The 27988-nt window shown below is 40.9% G+C and overlaps 1 protein-coding gene across 2 annotated transcripts in view; it reads left to right on the top strand.

Moving 5' to 3' along the window:
• The first annotated feature begins 4700 nt into the window (after positions 1-4700).
• The window catches only part of SDCCAG8 (SHH signaling and ciliogenesis regulator SDCCAG8), a 116378-nt gene continuing 93090 nt past the window's right edge, over positions 4701-27988 (top strand). For both annotated transcript variants that reach the window (XM_086460943.1, XM_086460942.1), the window contains exons 1-8: positions 4701-4767; positions 16142-16321; positions 16430-16512; positions 21102-21215; positions 21632-21757; positions 22056-22196; positions 23570-23634; positions 25819-26007. In XM_086460943.1, the coding sequence (XP_086317069.1) occupies positions 4701-4767; positions 16142-16321; positions 16430-16512; positions 21102-21215; positions 21632-21757; positions 22056-22196; positions 23570-23634; positions 25819-26007 (965 nt within the window). The remainder of the gene's footprint in view (positions 4768-16141; positions 16322-16429; positions 16513-21101; positions 21216-21631; positions 21758-22055; positions 22197-23569; positions 23635-25818; positions 26008-27988) is intronic.

Below are 27988 nucleotides of genomic sequence, written 5' to 3'. Positions count from 1 at the left end.
TACCCCCTTTCTGACTGCAGCAGTCTGTGGTGGCACAGGGCACAGCCAGATACGACAGCTGAGCAGACGAAATGTATCTTTGCTACTGGAAAAGGGAGTATTCCCTTCTTCCAGGCTTGATGCTGGAATGCCTTCTGCGTACTTACTCTGACTACACAATAAGGTAATTCAATTTGCTAACCCAAGGGAGGAGGGTGAAAAAATTCTAAGAAAACAAAAAGAAAAGAAATAGTTTTCTGCTGGGTTGAGTGAATTCACTTTTCACGTACTTTGAAAAGTACGAAGGCCACTGCGCCAGAGCAGTACAGCCATGCTGTACCAAAACCAGAGAGTGAGTAGCTGGGAATACTCTATGAAGATACGAGAAGTGCAAGCCAGTCTCTAACATCCACCTACTCCCAGACTTACTTCTTCCCCACCATCTAAGAGCCTGCATGATACACTTCAGTGATGCCGCACCAAGTACTTTCCCAAACACAGGTCTCCCTCTTTGAAATCTAATTATGTCAGCAGTCTACTAAAATATCTGTGGATTTTATTTGAAACTTTTAGGACAAGCTGATTTTGACATAATACGTGATCAAAAAAATATATGTATTAACTTAAATATATGGGGTTTTTTTGAAGGTCAAACAATATTTTAATTAAAAAGGTCCTTCTAACTACAAATATACCTGTAAAATAAGAACAGCCTCCCAGCTTTTTAGGGTGCAGTTGGAGAAATTAAACTACCAGATTGAACCAAGTATTTGCATTTTATGTCAGTATTTTTATGCATGTGTAACTATAAAACGGACGGATATACAAAGTTGTTTAAACAAGTAGCTATGGCTCCCTTCCCACCCTGACTTGCATGCATTATGTTACAGCATACGTCACGTGCCCACGCACTATTTTTCCCCAGGGCACCGGCCTCATTCAGCGCGCTGGATGGACTCAGACCCAGGGAGACAGCAGCGCTGGGCGCTGAAGGCAGCTGCGCGCCGCAGACCAGTCCATGGAAAACGCACAGATACACAACGATCCCTGTGAGAACAGAAGAAACGCAGGCATCTGGCGAGAGCATCACAAACCTAACAGACAACACAAGGCCCGCCCGGCTCACCCGGCACAGTGAAGACACGTACCTCGGAAAAGACTACACCTATTTAATGTTAGCTCCCAGCTAGCAAATTTGAAGTCCCATTCCCCAGTAACAAAGAACTTTCTTTTCTCAAATTTCAAAGAGCCTCCTGGACACAACCAGATCAATTTTTACTACGTTATGTAGCACGTTCTCCCAAAAGGAGTAAGCGCACGCCATTGTCTCCTTTTACAACCTCACAAGCGCTAGAAGCAGATATGAGAATCTCTGCATGTGAATTCTGCCTGCGTGGACTCAACGCCTGGCTCCCCTGCTCACCATTTTCTAAAGGAAAAACAGAATTTCATGGATTTTCTTGACTTCCTTGCTAAAGTAAAACCAATCTGTTCTACCTCAGTTTCATTCTGCCTGCAAAGCTAAGAAATGCAGCGCTAACATGGAAATTGTCTTTTCAGGAGCCTCAAGGAGATACTATAGTATCAATATACATTAAATACCTTTTTCCTGCATCTGCAAGAACTGGAAAGGGTGCCTAAAAATCAATGTCTGCAGCTGCTCATGCTTCGGGTCTCACTCCAGTCACTTAAGGAAGCTTCCTAGCTCCCACCTACAAGTGAACATAGACTTTTCCAGTTCACTTTCACAACTCAGTTTTTTTCTGGCTTGTACGTTAGCAACAGCATCATGAAAAAATTCTGCCTGCCAAGTCCGCTGCAGCTGATGAAGCACAATACAGAAAGAACCCCTCCTTCTTTGCAAAAGTCAGTTAGAACAGCTATGGGAAGCAGTCACCCAGCAGACCAAAATGCAGTACCATGATAAAGTAAGTTTGGTAACAACTTCTATTATTCTTTGAAAGAATTAAAGAAAACATTTTATCAGCTCTACTAGAAATAACTTCTAGATTCTCGAGATTTTGACAAAATTGTCTGTATCCTCAGCTACCCTCTCCTGTTCAGCCAGCCATCCTGACTTCAGACCAAAAAAAAGAAAGCAAACAACAACAAAACATTTACATGAAAGTGTTTAAACAAAATAATAATCAATGAGTGAGGGGAAGATTCTTTGTGGTATTTAACTTTTTTCCCTGTTAAATAAAATTTAAAGTTGAGATGCTTCCACGGTAAGAGTTCAGTTCCAGTAAGACTCCATACCAACACCAGTAAGAGAGGCTTCTCAGCATCTGGACATAAGGTAATACCCAGTGGAAATTAATCACAGGAAATCACAGCAATATTTAATCACGTCTCAGTCCACTTCACAGAAACCGCCCCGTCCCACGTATCGTTTTACTCAGGCAAACCCAGCGCCACGAATGCTGTCAACACCGCCCTGAACGGCGCTCCAGAGGCGAAGAGGTGCCCACCGCGGCGCTACAACGGGCTTTATTCTCGCCAAGTAGTTGGAGGTTTCACGAGGACCTTTGCTTTCACAGGGGAGAAAACAATCACCCCCACGCGCGGGTCAGCGGGGGCTACCTGCGGCCTCCTGCCGGACGAGCGCGGTTCTCACCCCGCACCGACACGCGCCGCGGTTCCCCACGAAAGCCGCACGAGCGGGCGGGACAACCGCCAGCTCCGCTCGGAAACGCTGAACACACCGCTCAGCCGCCCCGCCCCCGTACCAGCGGCTCCTCGCGGCCGCCGCGCCCAACGGCCCCCGCGCGCGCCCCGCTGCCCGCCGCCGCGCCGGCTCTGCGGGGTGCAGCGGGAGGCCGGCCTGAGGCGCGCGCCGCCGGCGGGAGCGGGGAGCGGGAGCGGCGGCGCGCGCGGGGAGCGGAGGGCGGAGGAGGGCTCCGCCGCCCGCTTCCTCTGCTGCAACGCGCCCTCCGCTCAAAAATCGCCATCGGGTTTTTGTTAGCTCGGTAACCCGTTCGTTTCCGCGGCGGAGAGACAAAGTGGGCCCGGCGCCGCTGCTCGCCGCCAGGAACAAAAAACGTTATTTTACGTTTTCCCCGGGAATAGACCCAAGAAAGAAGAGGTCACGCCTTCAGCAGAGCGTTTTTAAATGCAGAAGACCCGCCTCGTGGGGTGAAAATACGCAAGAAGAGAGAAGGCGAAGCCAAGAGATTTTTCTCCATCCCCCTTCTGGGAAGGGGCGGTTTTAAGGTGACGGGGGGAAACCCCAGATCTCGCATGAACGGGATCACAGATTTTTAAATCTGGAGGAACAGGCCACCGCCAGCCCGTGAAATAGGGGCAACTGAGAAAAAAAAAAAAAACAGAATAAAATAAAACCCCTGGAACCGTCCGCTGGCATCGCGGAAACGCGCCTGCCGGAGGGAAAGCCAGGCGGGGAAGCCCCGGTGCCCGCGCCGCGGGCGGCCGGGTGGGTGTGCCGGCGGCGGCGCCCCCGGCCGGGGGCCCATCGGGAGGCAGGGCAGAAAGGGGCAGGCGGACGCGGGCAGCGGGAGCCGGCAGCGCCGTCCACAGCCCCCCGCCACCGGCCCTGCCGCGCTAACGAAGGGAAAGGAAGGCGGGGGCGCGCAGTAGCCCCCGGACCCGACGGGGGAGGGGGAACGAGCTGTGCCCGGACCGCGCTACCGCCCCCGCCCATAGCCCGCGCCACACGACGCCAGGTTCCGGCGGGCGAGGGCCCCCTGACACAATGGGCACCGGGCGGATGGCGGGGCGGAAAAACGGCGCGACCCCGGCCCCATCTCCCCGTCACGGCCCCCGCCCGACCCGTGGCTGGGACAGCAGCATCCTCACTCACCCCTTCGAGGAGGCTCGCCGCGCGGGTAGGGGCCGTCCCTGAGCAGAGCCGCCGGTGCTCACTGAGCCGGCATCCCGCGGGGTGGGGGCGGGGCGCTCCGGTCGGTGTCCCTCTGGCAACGGCTCCAACCTTATTCCCTGCACATAGCGGCTCACGGGCAGAGCGGGGCACGGCACTGCGCAGGCGCCGCCCGAGCTCACACTATGCGGGAGGGAGGCGGGAGAGGGCAGTGCGCAGGCGTCAAGGGCCGAGCGGCGGGGGAGCAAGCTGCGCCTGCGCTAGCTTCAGACAATAGCTTTCACTGCTCCGACCGCCAGGCGCGCTCTGCGCACGCGCGGGAGTACGCGGCGGAGGGAGATAAACAGCGCCTGCTGCTCCTGCTCCTACTCCCCCCCCCCTTCCTCGGCCGTGACTGAGCCTGCGCCGTACCCAGGTCCTGCGGACCGCGGGCGTGGGCGGAAGAGCTGCGCTGCGCGCAGGCGCGAGTGCAGCCGCAATCCCCAACAAAGAGGAAAGAAGAGGCCGCGACCGTCTTACCCCCGCGGCTGGGTGCGGGGGACGGGCGGCTGGCGGGGACTCCACCTCCCGAGGCGCACAGCGCGCCGCGCTGCCTGCCGGGACTTGTAGTATTGTCGGCGCTGTTCCCGCACGCCGCGTAGCTGGGAGGCGTGGTGGCGCTGGGCGTCGCCACGCTCAGCTGTGGCGGTTGGCAACGAGCAGCGCTGAGGAGGCGGAGGGAGCTCGTGCACGCACCGGAGGAGTTGTGGGTCTTCCGGGAGCCCGCGGCGGTTGCGGAGGGCGGGAAGGCAGAGCGGGTGGAAGGACTGTCACCCACCGGTGCCGTGGGGCCCCGCGGTGTGGGGCAGCGCCGACTGCTTCCCCGGGAGCCGGCAGCGTCCCCATGCGGGCGCCCCGCGGGGAGTCCGCCCTGGAAGGCTCGCTGGAGCGGTACCAGAGACGCCTCCGAGGTGAGCGGGTACCGCCGCGGCGGAGCGGCACGGGGTGAGGGCGGGCTGCTTCTCCCGCCGGCTGCTCTCGCCTCAGCCGCTGCCCGGTTCTCCTGGAGGGCTCCCCCGCACCCGGCTGTCCCCTAACCCGCTGAGCGCCCGCCGGCGTTACGGGGCCGTGTGCGCTGATGGGGCGGCGCGGAGCCGCGGGGCTGGGCCGTCCCGACCCGTCCCGCCGCTCTCCGGGGCGGCCGGGCGGAGGCAGCGCGGCTCTCGGGGCAGCAGCTCGCGGCAAGAGTGAAGTTGCTTCTGGTCTTCCCTAAACACGATCACTGGCGCAGTTAACGCTGTCACGCATAGTTGTCGGATCATAATTTGGCTTTGATAGGGCCGCTGCCTCGTTTGGTGGGTTTGCTTTGGTTCCCGAAATGGTTTTATCTGTCATTGAAACATCAAATTCTGCACGTGGTAAAGAGGGTGCAAGTTGGCTCTAACGAGAGCGATTATTTCCCCCATCATAAACTGTTTCATACCAGCTGCCTTATCCAAGAAGTATTGTATATAGCCTGACAGAGAGTACCTTGATCTGTCAGCTATGACACCTCAGCTTTACCAGCCTTCAGACTGTCTCTGACTAGATAGAGTAAGTGTCTAAATTCTGAAGAAAGCCAGTAGATAACTTGTGGGCACATCACTCCACTTGGTGCAAAAAGTTGTGTTCAGGATGCAGAGCCCACACACCATGTGTTGTGACACCAGTGAATTCAATGTATAGTTGCGATTTAGGAAATGCCATTGCAAAAAGATAGAACTGAAATATTTTTAAATAGGTACTTGATACTTGATTCCTAGGAAATATTGTATATTTCCTTCTCAAAATAGCATCAGCTCTTTGTGCTGAGGATGGATTTTATTTGTTCCAGAAGATAGAGCTTTGAAGAATTATCTCTGTTTACTTCTGTAGATTAAGTGGGCATGTAGATGCTGCTTGGAACTTGCAAGTGGAACCGTTGGACACAGTGATTATGTTGACTTGCCAGAGAAGCCAGAGAACTTTGGTCTCCAAGCCTACCTACTGTGTATTCCTATAATTTCAGGATGCTTAATGCTACTTTGTGTAGATGTTTGTGTGTGTAATTTGATAAGCTTGGTAAGGACTTTGTAGTTCGTTCTTTGATTCAGACTAGGCTTGTCATGAAAATCTGCTTTTGCAGCATTTTGCATCAGAGCTCTGATCTTTCTGATTTTTGTCTTAGACTCTTTGTGCATTTTAAATGTTCCGATTTCTTTCAACTAGAAAATCTATTGGAGTGCTTGGGGACTGTCATATATACGGTATCTACATAGTTGTGATGAGCTTTTAGGCTTTTGATGTTTGAAGTTTTGAAGCATGCCTTTGTACCAAGTTATCTGAACACTATAAGTGACCTCTTTAACTCTCTCGTATCTTCAAAGGGCCTTTCCCAAGAATTTTGCATCTTGAGCTGTTTATCTGTGTCTTATTATTATTAACTGTACTATTACTGCTCACCTTATCGAATGATTGGATGTGTGTCTTTTGTTCATACAACATATTTACATTCTGTCTGTTTTTGATGGGATCCCCTTACACTGGATCCATTTTGGGTTTTTAAATCATTTCGGAACCTTCTGGTGGCTTTTTCCCTTTCCATTCTGGGAAATATGGACTTTTTCCGTACAATGCCAAGATAGGTTTGATTTTTATATATCTAGGTGTGCCTCTTGGTGAGTAGGTATCAATAGGGTATTATCACAACCCCAATGCAGCATGATATAAGTTCCATTTGAAGAAAAAAGCAAACCTTTTTTTAAAGGAAGAAAAGATTCTTAAAAAGAACTTTTTTATTTCTCAGTGGTGTACAGTTGTTGACTCCTTTGACCTGTACAGCATTTCTCATGTCATTACCACTTCTGTTAGGAATTTACTGTAGGACAAACAGATCATTGTTACTTCCAAAGTTGTCAAAACTAATTCTTTACCTATTTTTCTTATATAGTTATATAGCTTGAGATATTTCTCCAAATTTAGATCATTGCTGTCGTCTGTATTCTGCAATTTCAGGTGGCACACCTTGGGCATTATTTTATGTTTTTGAAATACAACATTCTTGAGCTGCCTGTAATGCTTGACATTATCTTTAACCCAGGCAGGCTGATAGGTGCCAACAGGTTATCACCACCCGTGCTGGAGATCAGAAGAATCATTTTACAGCCTTATTCAGTTTGATGGAAGGATGTATAAGTTCTCAAAGAGTAAGTGGTGACTTCAGTGCAGCATCCCTTGTTGTAAAGGGAAGTCCCTCAGAAGACTGGTGCACAGGGAGCCCAGGTGCTCAGTAAACAGAGGCCAGAGGACACAAAGCTGGACTAAAAAACCTAAGACATAACTGATCTTAGAGCCCAACAAAGAGGTTCTGATGAAGTAACAAAGGTCCTATAACAGGGCTTTTCCTGAGTAGTTGTCAAGGGTTAAGGCTGGGCTGGCCACTAAATGAATGACAGATGCTCTTTATCAACCTCTCTCCCTTCCCAGAAGGGGAAGACAACGAGAATAAGGGAGAGAGACTTACGGATTGGAGAAAGAAAGTAAAAGTTTTCACAGAATGGTAGGAGTTGGAAGGGACCTCAAAAGATCGTCTAGTCCAACCCCCCACCAGAGCAGGACCACCTAGAGCAGATCACACAGGAACACATCCAGGCGGGTTTTGAATGTCTTCAGAGAAGGAGACTCTGCAACCCCTCTGGGCAGCCTGTTCCAGTGCTCTGTCACCCTCACAGTGAAAGTTTTTCCTTATGTTCATGTGGAATCTCCTATGCTCCGTCTTGCACCCGTTGCCCCTTATCCTATCATTGGCCATCACCGAGAAGAGCCTGGCTCCATCCTCCTGACACTCACCCTTTATGTATTTATAAACATTAATGAGGTCACCCCTCAGCCTCCTATTCTCCAAGCTAAAGAGACCCAGCTCCCTCAGCCTTTCATCATAAGGGAGATGTTCCACCCCCTTAATCATCTTTGTGGCTCTGTGCTGGACTTTTTCAAGCACTTCCCTGTCCTTCTTGAACTGAGGGGTCCAGAACTGGACACACTATTGCAGATGTGGTCTCACCAGGGCAGAGTAGAGAGGGAGGAGAACCTCTCTCGACCTACTGACCACACCCTTTCTAATACACCCCAGGATGCCTTTGACCACGAGGACACATTGCTGGCTCGTGGTCATACTGCTGTCCACCAGGACTCCCAGGTCACTTTCCCCTATGCTACTCTCTAACAGCTCAGTCCCCAGCTCAGTTTTAATGAAACAATAGCAATAAAACAAATACTAATAAGAAAATAATCAAATGTATACAAACCCACTATCAAACTCCACCAATGACGATTACCCATACTGGACTCGGTGGTGGACAGGAACTGGCTTCAGGAATGCATGGATGGGAATTGAAGGCAGAAGAATGCACAGAGTCCTCCTCAGACACCAGCCATAGAAGAAGAGGGCTTTACCCTTGTGATCTCTCAGCTTTATACTGAGTACGACATATATGGAATGGAATACTCTGTTGGTCAGGTTTGGTCACCTGTCCTGTCCGTTCTTCCCCACAGGTACAATGTTTTTCCTTCCTTACGACTCTTTTGCTTATGGCGCTCCAACATGGGGCACAAGATTTAGCAATGACCTTGGTTTCTATAGGAGCAAGTATAAGCAAGAGCTTTTTTGCATACTGTTCCTTGGTAGTATCTATAAACACCAAGTGCTATCACTTTTCTAGAAGCAGACACTGTCTGAAAAAACATGCAATTAACTTCAGAAGGTGCAATTACTCAAAAGAGACTTAGCTGAAAAGTAAAATCACTTGAGTGGAGAATTCATTCTGTTCTAGCTCAAACCAGGATGATAGTTTAGACCTTGTATAATGAAAGTCTTTAACGATGTGTGTAATACAGAGTTAAGAGGGTGGTGCTTGTACAGTTGGGATTATTAGTTTACTGTGTAAACTTTCACACAATTGAGTCCATTTCAAATGAACCTCAAAGTCTTTAGGAGATAATATCATTTCTAATAAAAAGTTATTTTCAAGGGAATAGAGGTATTCTGTAAAGGAGAATAAGTGCTGTGCTATTGTATTTGCGTTAATAACTAAAAATTGGCAGGCATAGTGTGAATGTCCAGTGGGCCTTCTGCTACACCAGTGCCAAGAGCAGAGCTTACTGTTACTTTCCCCTTTTCTCCCAACAGCAGTAAATATATGGAGAAGACTGCCTAGAGCCCACTTCTTTGTCTCTAGCATTCCCCTTGTTCCTTGAACAGAGAACCATTAACTTACCTTTCTTTGTTGAATTTTCTGCCTGTTTAGTAAGCAGCACTGGCTCACTTTTGGGCCAGAATCAGTATAAGAGGAGGAGTGAAGGAGTAGAAAACAATCTATTTTGGGTACAGTGCCTGATATAGGCATCTTGTAAATCTACCCTAAGAAGATGTGGAAATTATGTTCTGTATTCTACTGCATTACTGAGTGCAATGTCCTGTGTAATTTCAGAGAATGAAGATGTAAGAGGAACAGATGAAAATACAAGACTTCTACACATGAAGTTTCATTTTGTGGCTGCTTTACGTGACTCCAAAAATAAAGTAGGAGAGGTGTGAAGTCAAAGCCGTCCTAGGAAAAATGAGTGTGTGGCCCCATTATCAGCTCTGCAAATTAGCCGTGACACTGAAGCAGCTAAGAATTAAACTGTAAATGGTAATCTGTAATTGTAAGTTTTCGGCTTAGGCTTTTTATTTTTATTTGGCAATTGGTTCTAAGAATTCTGAACAGAGCACATAACGTTCATTTAAGGGTGGAGAATCTGTCAGAAGCAACTAGGAAATGCTTGGATTTTCTCACATGTAAGGCGCTCTAGCCCTTAGGCATGTGCTTATGCTCTTCAGAAAGGGCTGGTTTAGGAACTCGTGATGATGAATGCTGCAGTTTCAGAGAACAGTTTCCTCTTAATGATGATAATTTGGTAAAAACTGTGTTGAAAACCACCTACTTCTCATATAATGCAAAGCAACTGTGAAGACCAAGAAACCAAATTAAATGGATCCATGTTTCATTATTTTGAAACATCTGAGTGTCACATCTTGGGACTTTTTGAGGCCTGGCTAATGAACAGCCTGGTATCACTCATTGTTATTGTTGAATGTTTGCATGTAACATCCTAGCAGCATAGGTAGTAATTGATAGGATACTTTCAGTCTCAAAGCTGCTATGTAGTATCTTAGTAGCATGTTACCATACCTGTGTTTGGTAGCCAGTAAAAAACAATAGTTGCATATCAGAATGGTAAGCGAAGGGAGTTCTAAGACTCTGCAAAACGCAGTAAAAACTTAGAAGCAAGTTCTGGTTTTTTTTTAAGCAAGTATTTGCCTGAAGTGCTACCCCAGAAGGGGTACATGATGTACTATTTTAGATTTATATGTGTCTATAGAAACAAAGTCAAAGTTGTACTTTTGGACAGCAAAGTTTTCTTTAAATAGGCATCATCTTTCTGTTTTCAATGACTGGTCTAATTGTTTTGTCAGTTGTTTCTGTAAATTCTACAGTGTTAAGTTTTTTTTTACGACCTGAAGAATCTGTATAATTCCTTTTCCAACTTTCTAGGGGTGTTTTCTGATTGGGAACCATGGGATATCAGAAAGTGACCTGTTTGCTGAATTTATAGCCAATAACTTCTAGTCATCTTCCTGTAAGCATTATCAGAACTGGACTGTTAGCTTTAATTGGCAGACTTAGGGCAACAGTTGTAGTTTGTTTTCTTCAATTTATGTTGCTTAACACTTCTACCACCTGGAGTTATTTTCCATGTCTTTCAGGCAATTCTGTTGTTTTGGAGGGTTGGTTCCTTTGCTAAGCTCTCCATTAGCTCCCAGAGTGTTTTCTGTGGCATTTCTGAGTTCATGAATGAGGTAGCTTTGGTGCTTTCATTTAAAGGAGTGCTCTTTATAGACAGTCTTGGGCAGTGTCTGAAAAAACATCTTTTGTTTAGGCAATGCAAACATGGTTCAATGCCTCCTCTGTTTTATCTGTTTTCAATTCAGTAGCAAATTGTTCTTACGATGATTTATTTTTTCTTTCCCCCCCCCAAGCTGATTACTACTTTGGAAATACAGCTGCCTCTTCCATCTTGTATTTTACTTCAGAGCATCCTGACTCTGGCCTTTTTGCCTTTTTTTTTTTTTTTTTTTTTTTTTTTTTTTTTGACCAGTTGAATGGATCTAGTAATGTGTTTCCAACATAAAAAAAAATAATTGTTGTTCAGCAGTAGTACTGACATTACCATATAAAAAAAAATTCTACTAATTATATTTATATAAAGATACTTCTCTGGAAAAAGGATACCTATACTGTATTTTGAGGGAGTAGTACTTAGGTTTTGTAGTTACAGTGAGTACAGAAAATAACTAGAGTTATCAATGCTTCTTTCAGGACAGAGGAGTGTCTTTTATTCTATATGCTGAATAATGGCATGTGCTTTTTGAATGCTATTTAATGACCTGGATGAAGGGACAGAGTGCACCCTCAGCAAGTTTGCTGACAATACTAAGCTGGGAGGAGTGGCTGACACACCAGAAGGCTGTGCTGACATTTAGTGAGACCTGGATGGGCTGGAGAGCTGGGCAGAGAGGAGCCTAATGAGGTTCAATAAGGACAAGTATAGAGTCCTGCACCTGGGGAGGAATAATCCCATGCACCAGTACAGGCTGGGGATTGACCTGCTGGAGAGCAGCTCTGCAGAGAAGGACCTGGGAGTCCTGATGGGCAGCAAGTTACCTGTGAGCCAGCAGTGGGCCCTTGTGGCCAAGAAGGCAAATGGCGTCCTGGGGTGCATTGAGAAGAGTGTGGCCAACAAGACAAGGGAGGTCATCCTCACTTTCTACTCTGCCCTGGTGAGGCTACACCTGAAGTGCTGTGTCCAGTTCTGGGCCCCCCAGTTCAAGAGGGACAGGGAACTACTGGAGAGAGTCCAGCAGAGGACTACAAAGATGATTTGTAGGCTGGAGCATCTCTCTTACAAGGAAAGGCTGAGAGGCCTGGAGAAGAGAAGACTGAGAGGGGAACCTTATCAATGCTTATAAATATCTAAAGGGCAGGTGTCTAGAGGATGGGGCCAGGCTCTTCTCAGTGGTGCCCAGTGACAGGTCAAGGGTCAATGTTCACCAGCTGGAGCACAGGAAGTTCCATTTGAACATGAGGAAAAACTTCTTTACTTTGAGGGTGGCAGAGCACCTGGAACAGGCTGCCCAGAGAGGCTGTGGTGTCTCCTCCTCTGTAGATATTCAAAACCCGCCTGGGTGCAGTCCTGTGTGACCTGCTCTTGGTGAACCTGCTTTAGCAGAGGGGTTAGACTAGATGATCTTTAGAGGTCCCTTCCAATGCCTACCATGCTGTGATTCAGTTAGGGCCCTCTTGGTTTTGTCTAAAGCTTAACTGAACTTAACCTAGTTCAAAGTTGCATTTATGTTTAGATGAATTGAGGAGTAAGAGTATCTTTCTACCTAGAATGGTATGGACTTGATCCCAGGCTAGGATTGCTGGTTGCTTCTGTCTCTGAAATAATAAGCAGTATCATATTTCTTTCTATTAGGTGTTTGGTCAGCTATGTCATTGCTAAGGCATTAGATAACTTATCTTCCTGTCCCTTGTGGCAAGTACTGCATGTGATGTGTATGTGATAGTTGACAACCTGACAGCGTTTCTGTGGAGCAGTTGCATCTTTTTTTTTTTTTTTCATGTGTCGTGTTTGATCCATCAGGTTTTGTTGCTAGCTTGCCATTTTTCATAATTGTCTCAGGTCCTTTAAACACTGAGAACTGAAGAGCTTTATAGTAAATAAAAATTATCTTTTGAAGGTTTAATCCAGGTAAGTCAAATTTCATTTATATCCTAAGCTGCTCCTATAGGAAATAACACATCAGTAAAGTTCTATCATACAACAGAAATATATGTTGAGATTTTATTCTTAGAGTCTTGTTAAGATGTAGAAAAGAAAAATGCTGACTAAATTTTAGGTACGTGAATCACAGTACTGCATGCAAGCAGTTATCTGCAGAATGTTTTTACCGTGGCCCTGTTTCTATAAAATGTACTATTACAGGAATGGCCTAATTGAAATAGTTAGGTTGCATGTGTGAGTACTTAAAAATTAGTGACTTCTACATTCATTACAAAATTACCGTGTTGTCTTTAAGCAAAGGTTCTTTGGTGCCCAATAGTTTGTCCAATCCACAGAGATTCTTTCTTTCAATGTAAACCAGAATATTTTTACATTGGCAGAAACAACAAAGGTAATCTTTCCACTCTGTAATGCATCTTCTTTTATCCTAATGCCCAACCTTATGTCCGTTATTTAGGAAAAAAATGTTATAATGTGCTTATTCCCTTTCACATGTCCAGTTCAACTCTTATGGAAGTAAACATTAGTGCTTCGATGTCTAGTGAATGTAAAGACAGACCATTGGAAACTCCTAACTCAGAGTTTCCCAGTGGTGAGTGTTTTGCTCATGGCAACAGCTTTTGTAATTTGGAAATCTGCAAGCTTTTAAGAAACTTTGCCAAATATGTGATGAAGCTTTCAAAAATGGGGTGACGTTATTCCAGAGGCAGGAAAGTGTAGTCAAGGAAAGTAGACATCAGTGTGCCGTTGGTAATGATTTTAATGTGTTTCACTACTGCTGCTCAGTATATTTATGGAAGAAGTGGACATGGTGGAGATGATCTATGCTATCTTTGAGGATAAAGCAGTTCAGGAGTTCAGAAGCTGTAGTATTATAAAGAGAGAGAAGTTCTGGGAAAAACTGTATATAGGCCTGTTTGATTTTGGTTTGTTCTGTTCTTCACTGGCTGTGGAGCAAATATGGATACTCTGGTGTTCTCTGACAGAGTTCTACAGTGAATGAGGAAATGAAGGAATTTTATTGCTATCTGATGACACACCACATAACAACTTAACTGACATTGAACACTTCTTGGCAACGACTAATTGCAACATAGTTTGCTAAATATTTAAGCCATTGCATCAGTGAGATACTTCTACCATTTCTGAGTTAGCTCTCCAACCCTTATAGCATCCTGGAATGCTCAAGAACGACTGAATAGCTTTAAGTGTGCCAATAAAGAAATATTTGACCTAAACCCTTCTTTTTTGAGTCATTGCCTTGTGAATTGTGTTTGGGGTTACAATGATAAATGATGACTATTTAAAATGTGCTTTTTATGTCTTCTTTTACATTAACTTTGTTAAAGGATAGAGTACACAAAAATCAAACAAGGGGGATGCAAATCATAAGATGACTGGGCTTTAAAAATAAGTGCTGAGAGAAGATTAATAGGTCAGAAACAGGTCAGGTTTTTATTAAAAACTAGCATTGCTAAAAAGTGAGTGATGGCTGGCATACTGGACTGAGAACCATGTTCTTAAATATAATGTGGGGGTTTTTTGTGGGGTATTTATATTTTATAAGCAGTTGCTAAGTTACAACCAAGCAGAGAAAAAGACTGAAAAAGACTGTGAAAACTGTTACACTCAGGGAAAAAGATTGATTTCCCAACTTCAGTCAAGATGATGTGAACTTGAAAAAGATAAAGTGAAGGCAGAAATAAATATCTAGCTTTCGTTCCCGAACTTGAACTGCTATTCACCTTTCTGTTTGGAAGAAGGGAGCTATTAACATTTGTAACCAGCAGCATATATTATACTCTGAGGCATATCTTCTGAATTGTACCCAGCAATGATTAATTGTGATTTTTTTTTTTTTTTAGCTTTTTTGCCTATGAGAAAAAATATTTTCAGTTAGTTATTTATGCATCATATCAATTTACAGATTACAAACATCTAAAAATAAATGAAGGATGTGTGCTGGAAAGCTTACCATTTTTCTAGTTGTAGCAGTTGCTCCAATAAAAGATGTTACCTTATAAGCTTTGTCTCACAAGAGTGAAGTTCCTGTTCTGTGGGCATTTATACCTAAATGTTTCATATGCAGTAGTTCTAGGGGAGAATAACCTTCCAAAGAATTCAGGGCTAAATTAAGATAATACCTATGATTTTATGTTTCTGAAAGTCAAATAAGGTGGGGTTTTGTTGTTCTAAATTATTAGTAACTCTTAACATTTAATGAAACTTTTCTCATTTAGGGTGGTTTTGACTGGTAGTCACAAATGACTGTGGCGTTACTTTGGAGAAATGTAAAAGAAACATACAGTGGCATGTACGCTCTGTGACTGATGTATGGGTCATTTGGTGTTACAGTAGAACCTAGAGCTCCTGCTTTGTTGAACATTGCATGAAGCCGTACTACTTAGTTACTACTCTGTCTTTTCTAGTTAGTATATATGTTGCTTAAAGGGAAGAGAAATTAAATACTCATCTCCCTTTATGCATAGGCGGTTGAAAGAAAGAGCCAATAAGTGAGTTGCCTGAGGTCCTATGGTGTGAGCTAGGAGTATCGTTACTAAGCCCATGTTTTCTGATTCCCGATCCAGTTGTCGTCTTTCAGGTCTCAAGTTTCTGTTCTGGCGTATTGGAAATGTTCAGCTGGATCAGACTGATAATGGCATTTATGATTGGAAAGTTCTTAATTTTTGAGAAGTTAGCTGAATCAAATAAAAAAATAAGAAAAAATATATTGAAAATGAGAGAAGACAATTACTGTATCGTCCTCCAGTAAGTCTGTTAGTTATTGAAAGGCTTCATAAAAATATTTGTATTCATCTGGAACGAGCTTTTTTGTTGCTTCGTTTGGGTTTTTTTCCTGGAATGATAAGTGATGTTACTTGGTTTTCACCCCTGTTCAGAAGTCATCAATCTTTACTTAGTCACTATTTTGTGTTGGCTCAGTTTGCTGAGTTTTTACATTGTTTACACAGATATATTTTTAGTTGTGCTGTACATTGTTTTGTCATATGTGGTGGCATGATTAGAATTCAAAAATATTGTTCTTGGTGCCCAATCTGGCACATTGTGTGAAATATAGCATGAGCTTTACGTTCATTGAAAAGTATCAAATCTGTGTATGCTAGGAAATATTTTAGGGTCAAATGTATTATTACTTGTGACGCTGCAGAATCTTAATGTGTTAGCAAGCCAAGATGCTATTTGTAGCTGCTTCTGTGAAAATTTCTTCTGCAAATTGTGACATACAGCAGTTGTTTTGGCTGTTTGCATTGGGTAACTGCTTCCAGTGGCTGAATTTAGATCAAGTAGTCAAGCTAGACAGATGCTGAATGATTTTAGTTCTCCTATTTTTTTTTTTTTTCCAAACTTAAAATATCACTCAGTAAATTCTTTTGTGTTAATTACTGTGGCTTAATGATGTGATTTTTTTTTTTTCAGAGCGTGCTAGCGAAAGCATCCATCAGCTGAAATATGCCTTGGAGGAAGGACAGTTTGCAAATGGTGAGGGTGAAGTTGGATTTGACCAGTCCTCTGTGGACAAGGGCAGTGATGATGTGGACAGGGGCAATGATGACAGTGGGAATGCAGCCTGGCAGGAATGGCAGCACAGTCATGCAGGTAAGATTACTCTGAAAGCAAATAGTTGAACAATTGTTAGAAATTATACTGATTTTAGTGAAAAAAAGTAAATATTTTTTGCTTATGATGTTTTTTATCTCTTCCTAGTTAATCAACTTAAAATTTTGTTGCAATATCAAGAAAGAACGGGAAGTGAAGTCTCTCCATCAAGGAGGAAGACATCATTTTGCGTATGTTTCTTCTTGTTTATCTTGTGGTGTTTGAATGAATGGCATGCATGATGAGATCAATTTTCTAGTATCCAGGAAGGAAAAGAAGCACCGAATCATTTTCATATTCTGAAATATAGGGGATTCCTGAGGCTATGGCCAGAACTCAGTATGCTTGTGACCATAGTGGAGGAAAAAGATCTATACTCTAGGATTTAGACTTTTCTCCTCTTTTGTTGATCATGCAGTGTGGGGCACAGTCCATATTGCTTTCAACTTTCTCATATTTTTCTTTCCACCAAAAGTTCATCCTTTTAGTTTTGGAAACAGTTGGGATTGATTACCTGGACAAATTTCTGTAAAAGCATCCTCTATTTTTCCTTTGACTGTACTTTAAGGATTCTATAAGACCTCCTTATGCTGTAAATATGCTTTTTGTAGAGAATTAGAGATGATCATGTAAGAACAGGTTTTGTAGCTCCGCCCAAATGCAGTGGGCTCTGTCAAAGTCAGTTACACCCTTACATGGGCTTCTCAGATTAGTGTTCTTGCAGCAGAATTGCACCAAAGTACATGCAATGGACAGTTCAGTTGCAGAGCAACTGCTGAATACTAGTATCACTATAGAAAAATAATTCAAATACATTGTTCCAGTTCTGTCTTTTGATGGCATCCACTGGCTGCTTTTGGTTTATACTAAGCCAGACAAGCAGCTCTTTGTTACCTCAAAGTTGAGGTAGCAGCAGAACAATCTAAAGCCTGTATTCCTGCTGTGTTGCTTTAAGCCTGTGTAATGAACCTAGCTCTACTGTTCTGACGTTGAGAAATTTTATTTAAAGTTCAACTTTTCTGAGTGTTCTAAAAACCTTGACTTTAGTTTGATTGTCCTGCCAGGTACTTTTGCCTCATTGGTTGATCTTGACATGACAGGAATCAGTATTTATTTGTATTTAGCCTTTGGAGGGGAGGGAAAGCATCTTTTAATGCATCTTTGTAAAAGTTTTCTACTTATACTGGGAAATTTTAGTAGAGTGGAAAAATTCAGAAAATGGGATACTTTTTTTAAGAAACATGATAGCGCTTTCGGGGAGTAGATTAAATGATAGAGGAATAAACAGAGAAAAGATGGGAATTTACTGTATTGATAGGGCATTGTCCCTTTTCTTCCTCTTGAAGTTTTCAGTAAGAGATATTCTGTGTTATTGTGGGCTTATTTTCCTTTTCGGCTGTTCTCCATCCGCTTGCTAAGCGGGATGTGAAAGTGTTGTGAAGACAGACCAAGTATAAAGCTGAGAAAATGTGGAAGTAAAAAAGTGCACATGCACCAAAAAAACCCAAAACCATATAAAATACGAGCTTGTCTGATGGTTTGTTGGACACTGCGGAAATACGTCTTATATAAGAAGAATGAGTTTCCCCAAAGATCAAGGAAAGCAAACTTAGATTATGAGTAACCTTAACCATTTGCTTTGGGTTATGCTGAACTATCTGATGACTACTGAATAGTAGAGAGATGCAGTCACCTATAGCTAAATATGATATTTCACAGAATATAAACTGTTTATTAAACTTCACAACATTTCATACCTATAAATAACATTGTCTTAACAAAATTCCCTTCTCTTGCCCATTGATAAAAGTTGCAATAGACATCAAATGAGTACGTCTTTTCTTTGATTACACCCAGATGGCTGGGCAGAGATTTTCCTTTTGCTCTCTACCTCATCACCTGAGCTCAATGCCTGGCAAGATTGCTTCATACAACAACTGCAGTTTTACAAGCTGGGTCTTGGCTAACCTAACTGCACCCAGCCTGGGTTCCTGACACTGTTATAACTGGAGTTCCTGTGAGTGATTCCTGTTGTTTCTTGCCAGTTTACAGGGCAGTAGATTTAAGAATGCCAGCAGGAGTGTCTCTAATTCTGGGCTTCAGAGGTTTGAAATTTGAGGCATTCTGTAAAAGTACATGGTGGGCCAAATTAAGGTGTTAACACGAGGTGCTATATTATATATATACTTTAACATGTGTGATTAATTTTAAAAAAACTTTATAAAGTAGTTGAGATTGATAGACTTTAAAGCAAGGTGAATTCTGAGTCAATAGAACATGGTACTTATGTGCACCGAGCCAGGTAGAATACGTTGCAAATTTGGAGTCCCTTCTCTAAATGTTTTTCTAGATGGTTCTGGAAAACCCTCCATTTGTCTCTGCAATTGTAGTTCCAGATTTTGCAAGAGTCCTCCCTTTAATATGGCCTCCCTTCGATACTTATCTTGAGTATAATTTGACAAGAAGGCTTTTATTGCTGGAAACCTTTCCTTCACCCTGGTTAGTGGAGTTTATCTTAAAGGCTGGACAGGGAATCTTAATACCTTGTTGAGAAAAAAAACACACATCAATTGTTGGCAGAACCTGTAGATGAGGTAACTAGTAGATGTGGTAGCTACTCATTAATAGCTTGCTTTGGGTTTTTCTTTTTTTTTTTTTTTTAATTTGAATGGTGAATGTTTCAAAAGTAATATTTAAAAACAAGGAAGAAGGTTTCTGAATCTTTTAGGAGTTTCAGGAGATTTAGGAGTCCAACTGAAAATGAGTTTTATGATCTTTAAGACTTTAAGTATATTTGAGAAGCATGTCATGGAATATTTTTGCACAAAAAGGTTTATTTCTGACCCAAGATCACGGATGTTAGAGTTATTTCGATTTCAAACCTAGCATAAAGATGCTTGTTTACATCCAGAATAGTGAACTAATGCTAGAAATGTGCCTGTTGTTTGTCTGAGAGGACCCTGTTAACAAGTCTGTGTGAATTTTGTATCCTTACCAGAAAAGGATACAAAGAAGGGAGACATACCCTTTTATAAATGTGATTAAAACTGTTCAGTAAATTGGTGAAAAACGCAGACATGCTTTGTATGAGAGGATATATGTTCTACTTAGTGACATGTCATAGTTTGGCTGTCTTAATTATTAAAAAAACCCAAGCAAACCAAAACATTGTGGCTTGCATTGATATACTTTCTTTTAGGTTCAGGAATTAAAATAGTTCATATATATATCAACTAGCATTAGACTGTACTTTGTTCTTTCAGTGGATGAAAATTGCAATAGTGGAGTATCAAACTAAGACAGTAGATCAATATTGAAATACATAAAGAGGACACGTGAGGATCTGATCGTAGCTCATTTATTTAGGTTTGAAAGTAGAGACTTCATGAAATATTTTTGTGATTATTCGAAGGCAGTTTCATTGCAGACTAACATATTTATTTCCACTAAAATTATTTTAAAGTATGTTATACTTAATTAGAACTAAATAAATTATTATACTATAAAAAAAATATGTAATATCCACCCTAAATAAGTTATTTTTTATCAGAATGACAAGGACTGTTTGTTGCTAATGGGATCAAAGAGAGGTGTAGTTTTCAGGCAACTATTTGATTTATGATTTTACAGGTGTTTTAGTAATATCTACTTACATTCTTTATCTATACTGTATTCTTAGAAGTAAATGCTATAAAGTTATAGCAATTGTTTCTTCACATTTTGTAAAAAGTTTAATCCCTGTTTAAATTTTGCTGAGGAAGGCAGAGATGTAATTGCTTGTTGTGAATGGGCAAGGATTCCCCTCATAGAATCATAGAACAGTTTCGGTTGGAAGAGACCTTCAAGATCAAGTCCAACCTTTGTCCTAGCTCTACCAACACCACTAAACCATGTCCCTAAGTACAACACCTACCTGTCTCTTAAACACCTCCAGGGATGGAGACTCCACCACCTCCATGGGCAGGCTGTTCCAACCTTTTCAGTAAAGAAATTCTTCCGAATATCCAGCCTGAACCTCCCCTGGTGCAGCTTAAGGCCATTCCTGCTTGTTACTAGGAAGAAGAGACTGCCCCCCGCCTTGCTACAACTTCCTTTCAGGTATCTGTAGAGAGCGATAAGGTCTTCCCTCAGCCTTCTCTTCTCCAGGCTAAACAGTCCCAGATCCTTCAGCCACTCCTCATATGAGACATGCTTCCTTCTTTAACTAGTTACTTGTGAGCATATAAAAAATTTTACCTATTTATAGGGTCTTCAGAAAGGTTTCTTTAGAATTATCTTTTAAAGTACCAATAATCAAATTCTTTGAGAAACGTACTATCTGTTACACATTTTCCTGTGTTTTTATAGAGGTATTAAAATTGCAGACATAGTTGTGTTTCTGTAGCAATTGTTAATGAACAATTGGAGGAGTTGCCTTTGCACATCCCCAACTCGTTAAAATTCAAGGAATTTTTGGGTTCATTTCACAGAGAAGTAGATAGCCCCTTATGTTTGTCTAAAATTAATGATACACTTAAATAGCAGTATGAATTTCATTTACAAATCAGTTTCTGGATGCAATTTAGTCCCATTTTATGGATGTGCTTCATCAAGCAGCTGTACATTTTGACAGAAGTGGCATATTTCTTTTTGTATTGGAGGATTTAAGTTCTTACTGTTCCTCATGGTCTAGTACTTGGTGACTTTATTAAGTGTGCATAGTATTTTATGTGCAAGCAACACCCTATTGCAATAAACGAGAAACCAGAAAATAACACATACTATTCTTTGCTTCCTCCAGAAACCCCCAGAAGCTGCAACTGGAGACTTACCAGCCCTTTCTGATCTTGTTCCTATAATCAATGATCAGTCACAGTACATTAACCATTTAGAAGCAGAACTGAAGTTTCGCAAGGTATTGGACAACATATTTCACCTGCTAAAACCCTGATCTCCTAAACATGAAGAATTGCTTTTAAAACAGCTTACACTTAGTCTTGAGATTGATTGTTGTAGTGACCACAACTGAGCCAAACGCAGTTTGGTGGATAGTGAGCCTTACTATGTGTCTTGGTGTGCCTGTGTAGTGTTTAAGGATCTTTAAATTCGGACATTTTTACATCCTATCACAAATACAAATAAGCAAATTTTTAAGAAGTTACGTGGAAATTTAAGCTATAAAAATATGGAATCTATCTTTTGGGTATTCTTATTCTTTCTAAAAGGGTTAAAATAGTTGAGAATGTTAATCTAGACTTTGGTCTTAAGATTTAGAAATGTGTTACTAGTCATCTCCAGGAACCTTTTACATGCAGTTTCTGTATCCTGTAGGAGGAGTTGTCTGGCATGAAAGATCGAGTACAAGTAGTCATACTTGAAAATGAGGAACTCCATCAGAAACTAAAATTCTTAACTGCAGAACATATGTTGAGAGAACAAAGTCTTCTAGATGCCTCGGTAAGTATTTATGTTTCTGTTGTTGTTTTAATCAGTGTTCAGGGACCTGATTCTTTTTAAGGAAGGCTATATAAATGGTTGTCTGAAACTGAATTTTTGTCAAAATTTAATGAGAGTTTTTAAACATGGATTTCTGTGGGTAACGTCATTATTGTAGATTGCCAACCTAATTAACTTGTTTATTGATTCTTATATTCTACTGTAATGAAAATTATGAGTCAATGCTTTACATAATTAACATTTGTTTAAAAAAACAGCATACATAATTATAACTGAAGCATTACTGTTTTTATTTTAGGCAAATACTCAGAACTCCTGGCCTGTAGGCAGTAATGACTGTAGCATGCATCAGCCTGTCACCTCATCAGCAGCTGATAGCAAAGCTCAGGCTTTTGTTCCAGCTGCTGTTGGAGAAATAGAAAAATGGCATGCAGAACTGGTTGGTGTTAACTTTCTTTGCAGAGTCACACCTTTGCAAAGTATTTTGGTGCTTTGTGGTTGCTGTGGTTCAGGTGATTAACTTTGTAATAGGCGTACAGGAGGAGTTTTGGTTGACTGAAGCTTAATCTGAGGTCCAGTTTTATTCTCTTAAACAGGATCTTGTCATTATGCCCTAGTTAATATTATTGTCCAGTTAAACACAGATGGCAGGTTGTATCTGCAGATGTTGACTTCCCAGAAAAAAGACTTGTTTAAGAATGTCCTGTCAGTGATGGCTTCACTGTGCTTTGGAGGTACTTAGCAGTAACACAACACACAAGCAGGTGAGAACTAGCTGGTGTAATTTAGGTAGCCCTCCAGACAAGCTCTTTTGCAATGAGGATTTCTGCTCCTGTAGCAGCACAGGCTCAGTAAAGTACAAAAGTAGCTTTGCACAGTCTGTTTTGCCTCGGCTGGATTATACATTTTGTGCTTTTAGAGATACAGAGGAGCCCACGTGATTCAGAGATGATGTTGTCTCTATCCTTATTTTTAGTTAGGGAATATATTCTTAATTATTTTTTTTTTCCTCTAAATTAATGGGGTAGCATTGCTGTCTTTTGGGAAGAAACATGGTAACTGAAAGTTTTGATGTTTTTTTCCATGTGCATATGTGTACTGTGGAATTCAAAGCGTACTTTAATTCTTCAAGATAATTACATGTGTGTATTAATTTCTCTCAGTAAAGTATATTTTTGTTGGTTTTGTGCATCATCTAGAGCTGAAAACATCTTCAGTGATCTTTAATGCCTGCAGTTGTTTGACAGCTAATTTTTACAGTAATTGCACTTCATCTGCCATAATTATTTAAAGCAAGAAAATCATATTTATTGTGATTTCTTTCTAAGCATCATAGTGAGCTAAATTTTGGATGCTTTATCTGGTTCATTATCACTGTTGTATTTAACATTGGTGTGGTTGATTTATATACCTAGTTCTTCACCAGGTAATAAGAGTAACTCAATGTGCTATAAATAAATAGCATGTCTGCTTGAAGTTTTTCAGACTCTCCCAAAAGTCAGCAGAAATAAGAGGAATTAAGAGCAAACTTGAGACAAGATCATCAATTTGTGTAAATCATTGTAGAGGGCTGCAGTTGGAGCTGAAGCAATTTACTACATGGGGATCTGGCAAGATGTATAGAAATAAGAAAATAGGAGGGTTGTTCATTTTGTAGACTTTCTCAAGTGTGAAATATTTAGATTTCTCTGACACTAGTGTTCCAACAAGTTTGTATCTTCAGGGGAAAACAATAAATGTGGCTAATGTCTAGCTTTTTGAAGACAATATTATGAAGAAAGCAAAAGACACTTTCTCCCATCTTTTTTAAAGGAGAAACTAAAACTTCTTTATCAAGAAAAAGTCAATACCCTTGATGCTCAAATACAGTCTCTAAGGTAAAGAGAAAAGTTAAATTTTTTTCTTAAAATTATTGTTAATAAATTATCGCTTCGTAACAACATGAACCACTCTTAATTTGAATTTAAGTAACAGAATACCTGAATGTCTGAATGTCATGTTTTCTGGTAGTGTCCCTGAAAGCTGGTTTTTACATGAAGTTTTCTCAAATATAAATGCAGCAAAATTGAATTTATTTCTGCTACATAGCAACATTAGGAATGTATAAATTTTATAAATTCAATTGAATTATAGTATTTATAGAAATTACAGCTTGATATAAAATGTCTTCATCCTTTTTACCCTCTTTCTTTATAGAAACGTTGTGTCTGTAAAGGTAGAGCAATCAAAGAGAAAAAGAGAAGTTAAAATTTTAACTTTTATGAGCTCTTCCATAATTAGCTTTCTTCTATGTATATTTTATATCACAAGTTTTAGAACTCTTAAGCATCGAGCTGGTTTAGGCCACATAACAATTTTGAAGCAGGAAAAAATAGTTTTGAAGCATGCAGGCAGTGTTTCCAGTCGTGTAACCTGCATATCTTTAAACACAAAAATATTTGAAAAGAAGTCCTCATGTGCTTCTCGAAACATTAAAGGTTTGAATAGGTAAGAAAATTATGGAAAAACAGAGGTAGAGGCACCCACTTTAGGATTTGGTTTTCAGGAGTAAACTTCCCCCTGTACACCTGCATTCATGATACTGCTGCTGAATCTGTTTAATTATATTTTTCCTTAAAAAAATTGTGGTTTCGTACACCTGAAATTTCTGGGCTTTTGCGTGTGTGTAAAAAGAGTTACTGGTAGGGAGACAAGTTTAAATATACCCTCTGCAGAGGTGGAATCTTAAATGTGCAAAGCCAATTGTGCTAGTGAGAATAAAGGAGGATCTTAAATTTCAGCTACGTAATCCAATTTATTTTTTCCCCACTTGGCTTGGAGTGTTATATATACACAGAAATAAATATTGGAGGCTAAAATAGTCTGAAAATTTCCACAAGCACATTATTCGGCCTTTTGATTTCTCCAAAGCAGCATGATCTTTCAAACTGTAAGTTCTGCAAAGCCCTTGATCATTTGCGAAATTTTAAAGTGAGAAATTATACCACTTTCAATGGGACTACCCTTGTTTTTAACTTTAAGCATGAATTTATGTAGGACTCGCTGATTTCTGTCCAAGATTTCCCAACAATAGGTGTGTTGTACCGTGACTGTCTAAGGATATATGCAGAGCAAATTCTGTTTAGGTTATGGTGGTTTATATTTAATAGACCAACTACTAAAATTGGAAAAAGTGCACAGAAGATTTCCCAGATGGAAATAAGCATGCATGCAGTGTATATATCATGTGCACAGTAAATCCAATGCAACCAGAATGTGTCAGACTTACTATGTGTATGCTGCCCAGATGGCCTGCATAACAAACCAAAAGCTTTGGATTTGTTGCACAGTTTGTCAAATTGATCTATATGTGCACAGTATGCATTTGTCTGGAACTTCCTGATGTCAGCATTCCTATCGCTTGCGCTCTCCCTGGCCTGACAGATGCTTGGAAATTCTGGAGAAAATTCTTCAGAGCACCTGGTAAAAATTTCAGAGACAAGTGAAAAACTTACCCTGTTTTTCTGGAGATGTGGTTGACCTCAGGTTTGTATGTATTGCTGGATCAGAGTGAATGTGCTGAATACATCTGGATTTTGTCTAGGGAGCATAGGGGACTTTTACTTTATATTGTAACTTTACAGTTAATTTGAGAGTAGAGAAGAAATGTGAAGTTAGTGATATTATTAGTAAGAACAACAGGAAAAAAATGTTATATAGGGTATTGAAATGCTTATACAGCTGATAGTGTTTCTTGCTAATTAATCTTTTATTCTGTTCAGACAACATGTAAGCCTACAAGTTTTATCTAATAATTTTCTGTGTGACTTCACTATTTTCTCATAATACAGAGGGAAGGAACAAATTGATATAATTTTGTTTTGCCTATTAATAATTTTGATTGGTCGGTTCAACTATTATTTTTCCCTTAAAGTCTTCTTTAGCCTACAGAAATGTGTAAAATGTTAATTATGGAAATTCTTAGTTCTTTTCAGTTACATATGTAATTTTATATTGCATATAAATATAACTTGGATGAATGTTTGATTGCATAAGTAATATTTTTTACTTCTTCTTTCTAGAAAAGATCTTTCAGAATCTCAGAAGACATGCAAAGATTTGGAAGGAAGGCTACAACAGCAGAAGTCACTTGTTTCAGCAACAAATTCTAGCCGGGTTGGTGGTCTGTGTCTGAAATGTGCACAACATGAGGCAGTTCTTGCACAGACTCATTCTAATGTTCTCATGCAGTCCATCGAGAGGCTAACAAAGTAGGTTTGGGAGGTATTTACTTTCTTGTTGAAAGTACAGTTGCTTACATTAAATCCTGTAAGTCTCAATGGGTTGGGTTGCATTAATTGAGAGATGTGCACTTACAGAACAATGGACTCCCAAGTTGAAGTTATAATGCTAAAATCAGTGGCGGAATATGAGCGTAGATCCCACCTACTTTGAAATCCATGGTAGGTTTTGCTGCTTATTTCAACAGGGAAAGAATGTTAGTCATTGTCTTTTAATTATGCTACCTTGGGCTGTTCAGATAATCAGGTTATTGGTAGTCTGTTTCCCACACTTTTTGTACAAGCAAACCCTTCACTCTGTCAGAGAAGTATTGTGGAAGTCTGTATTTCGATTATTTCCTGCAAAAGTTCCTTATCTTTCTGTAGTTGAAAGTTTTCCTGGCTCCGTGTTATTCTCCTTACATTTGGGGAACTTCTAGGAAACATCAGCGGTGTAGTTTGTCGTTCCCACCCCCCCCACCCCCACCCCTTGAATTTACTTATTAGTTCAGGTGTTTGGGATAGGATGCATTGCTCCCCCCTAACTACAAGAAGTCAGGGAAAAAAGTTCCTTTGGATAAAAATAAATGAAAGTATTTGCTGCAGCTTTTTTTTAATTGTAGCTTTTAAAGAATTCAAAAAAACAGCTATACAGGCTGAATATTATATATATAGTTCAGAATATTTATAATATTAATCCCAACAGCATTAAAATGTGGGTTTTTTCTTAAGAAATTCTGCTAGTCAATCATTTTCAAAAATCTCTCCCTTTCTACTTGCTAGTAATAATAATAGGATACTGCAACTTTCTCAAACTGTTGTTAAACAGACATCTATTATCAGATATCTGAAGCTGCTTAGGATTTCTAAGGTTTTAGAATGAACCTGCTGGAGATGAGGTAGTGGGTCAATTAGAAGTGAGAAAACTGAAGGGAGATAGTACGTATAGTCTGTCAAATGGATATTACCTCTATGCATTAGATGGCTGTTGCCAGGATTTATGTATCTTTCTATTGTCAAGTCCAAGAATTTTCGGGGAAAGCTCTCTATTGCTGAAGAGTCATGTTTCAAAATCTACTTTTATAAGGAAAGTAAGTATTTGTCACAGACACTGGAAAATATGAACAAACTATAAATCAGTACCTTCTTGTCATCTTGTATTATAGTTCAGTTTGAAACGAAAGGTTTGAGCTGACCTATTTATCTTTCTTAAACCGTTATTTCAGTTTGAGATTTAACAAAATCTGAAAGCTACATCTTCCTGTGATGCAACATATTAAAACCAAAAGTATTTCAGTAGGGATTTTCAAAGGGACTTTGTCCAAATCTTGTTGAAGTGAAATTTCAAAATACGACTGTTAGTTCTCTGGGAAATACAACTGTGTTACCATTCCACACAACATGAAAGAAAAATAACCGAAACACAACTGTTTTCAGCCAGAATGTAGTTGCACCTAAAACACAATTATACTCTTAATTTAAAAGCTTTCAGCATATCAAAATAATGAAAAGGTGCAGTTAAGTATTACAGTTTTACCAACTGTGCTTCACTGTTTGGTATAGATCTCAGTTTCTTAGTTAACAAAAGTTCAGAGGGGATGTAGAATCCAGAAGTTTTATTGTTTAATTTAGTTCCAGTTTGCAGCAAAGGGCTATTGATTTTCATTTGATATACTTAGTGACCTGAACTACTTATTGAACCTTAACCCTTCATTTTATTTTTTTCTCCCTATTTTACATTTAATGATAGCGTCATTTCATATTGCTTTTATCTATTTTTTTTGGCAACAGGCCTTTTTTGTTGTTATTTTTTTTTAGCATGGATCCCTATATTGTAATGCCAACAGAATGATGATCAGCTTCGATATATTTATGACTTAAGCTCTGCTGTAATTTCTGGCAGTTTCACTAATGGTCCATTCTTCTGAAGTGAAAGACTGATCATCAAGCAAATGATATGTTTGATATCTGC

The sequence above is a fragment of the Leptosomus discolor genome, chromosome 2 (assembly GCF_034619465.1).
Source record: "Leptosomus discolor isolate bLepDis1 chromosome 2, bLepDis1.hap2, whole genome shotgun sequence".
Classification (NCBI taxonomy): domain Eukaryota; kingdom Metazoa; phylum Chordata; class Aves; order Leptosomiformes; family Leptosomidae; genus Leptosomus; species Leptosomus discolor.
Note: the sequence above shows the minus strand (reverse complement) of the source record. Positions and strands in the feature narration are given on the sequence as shown.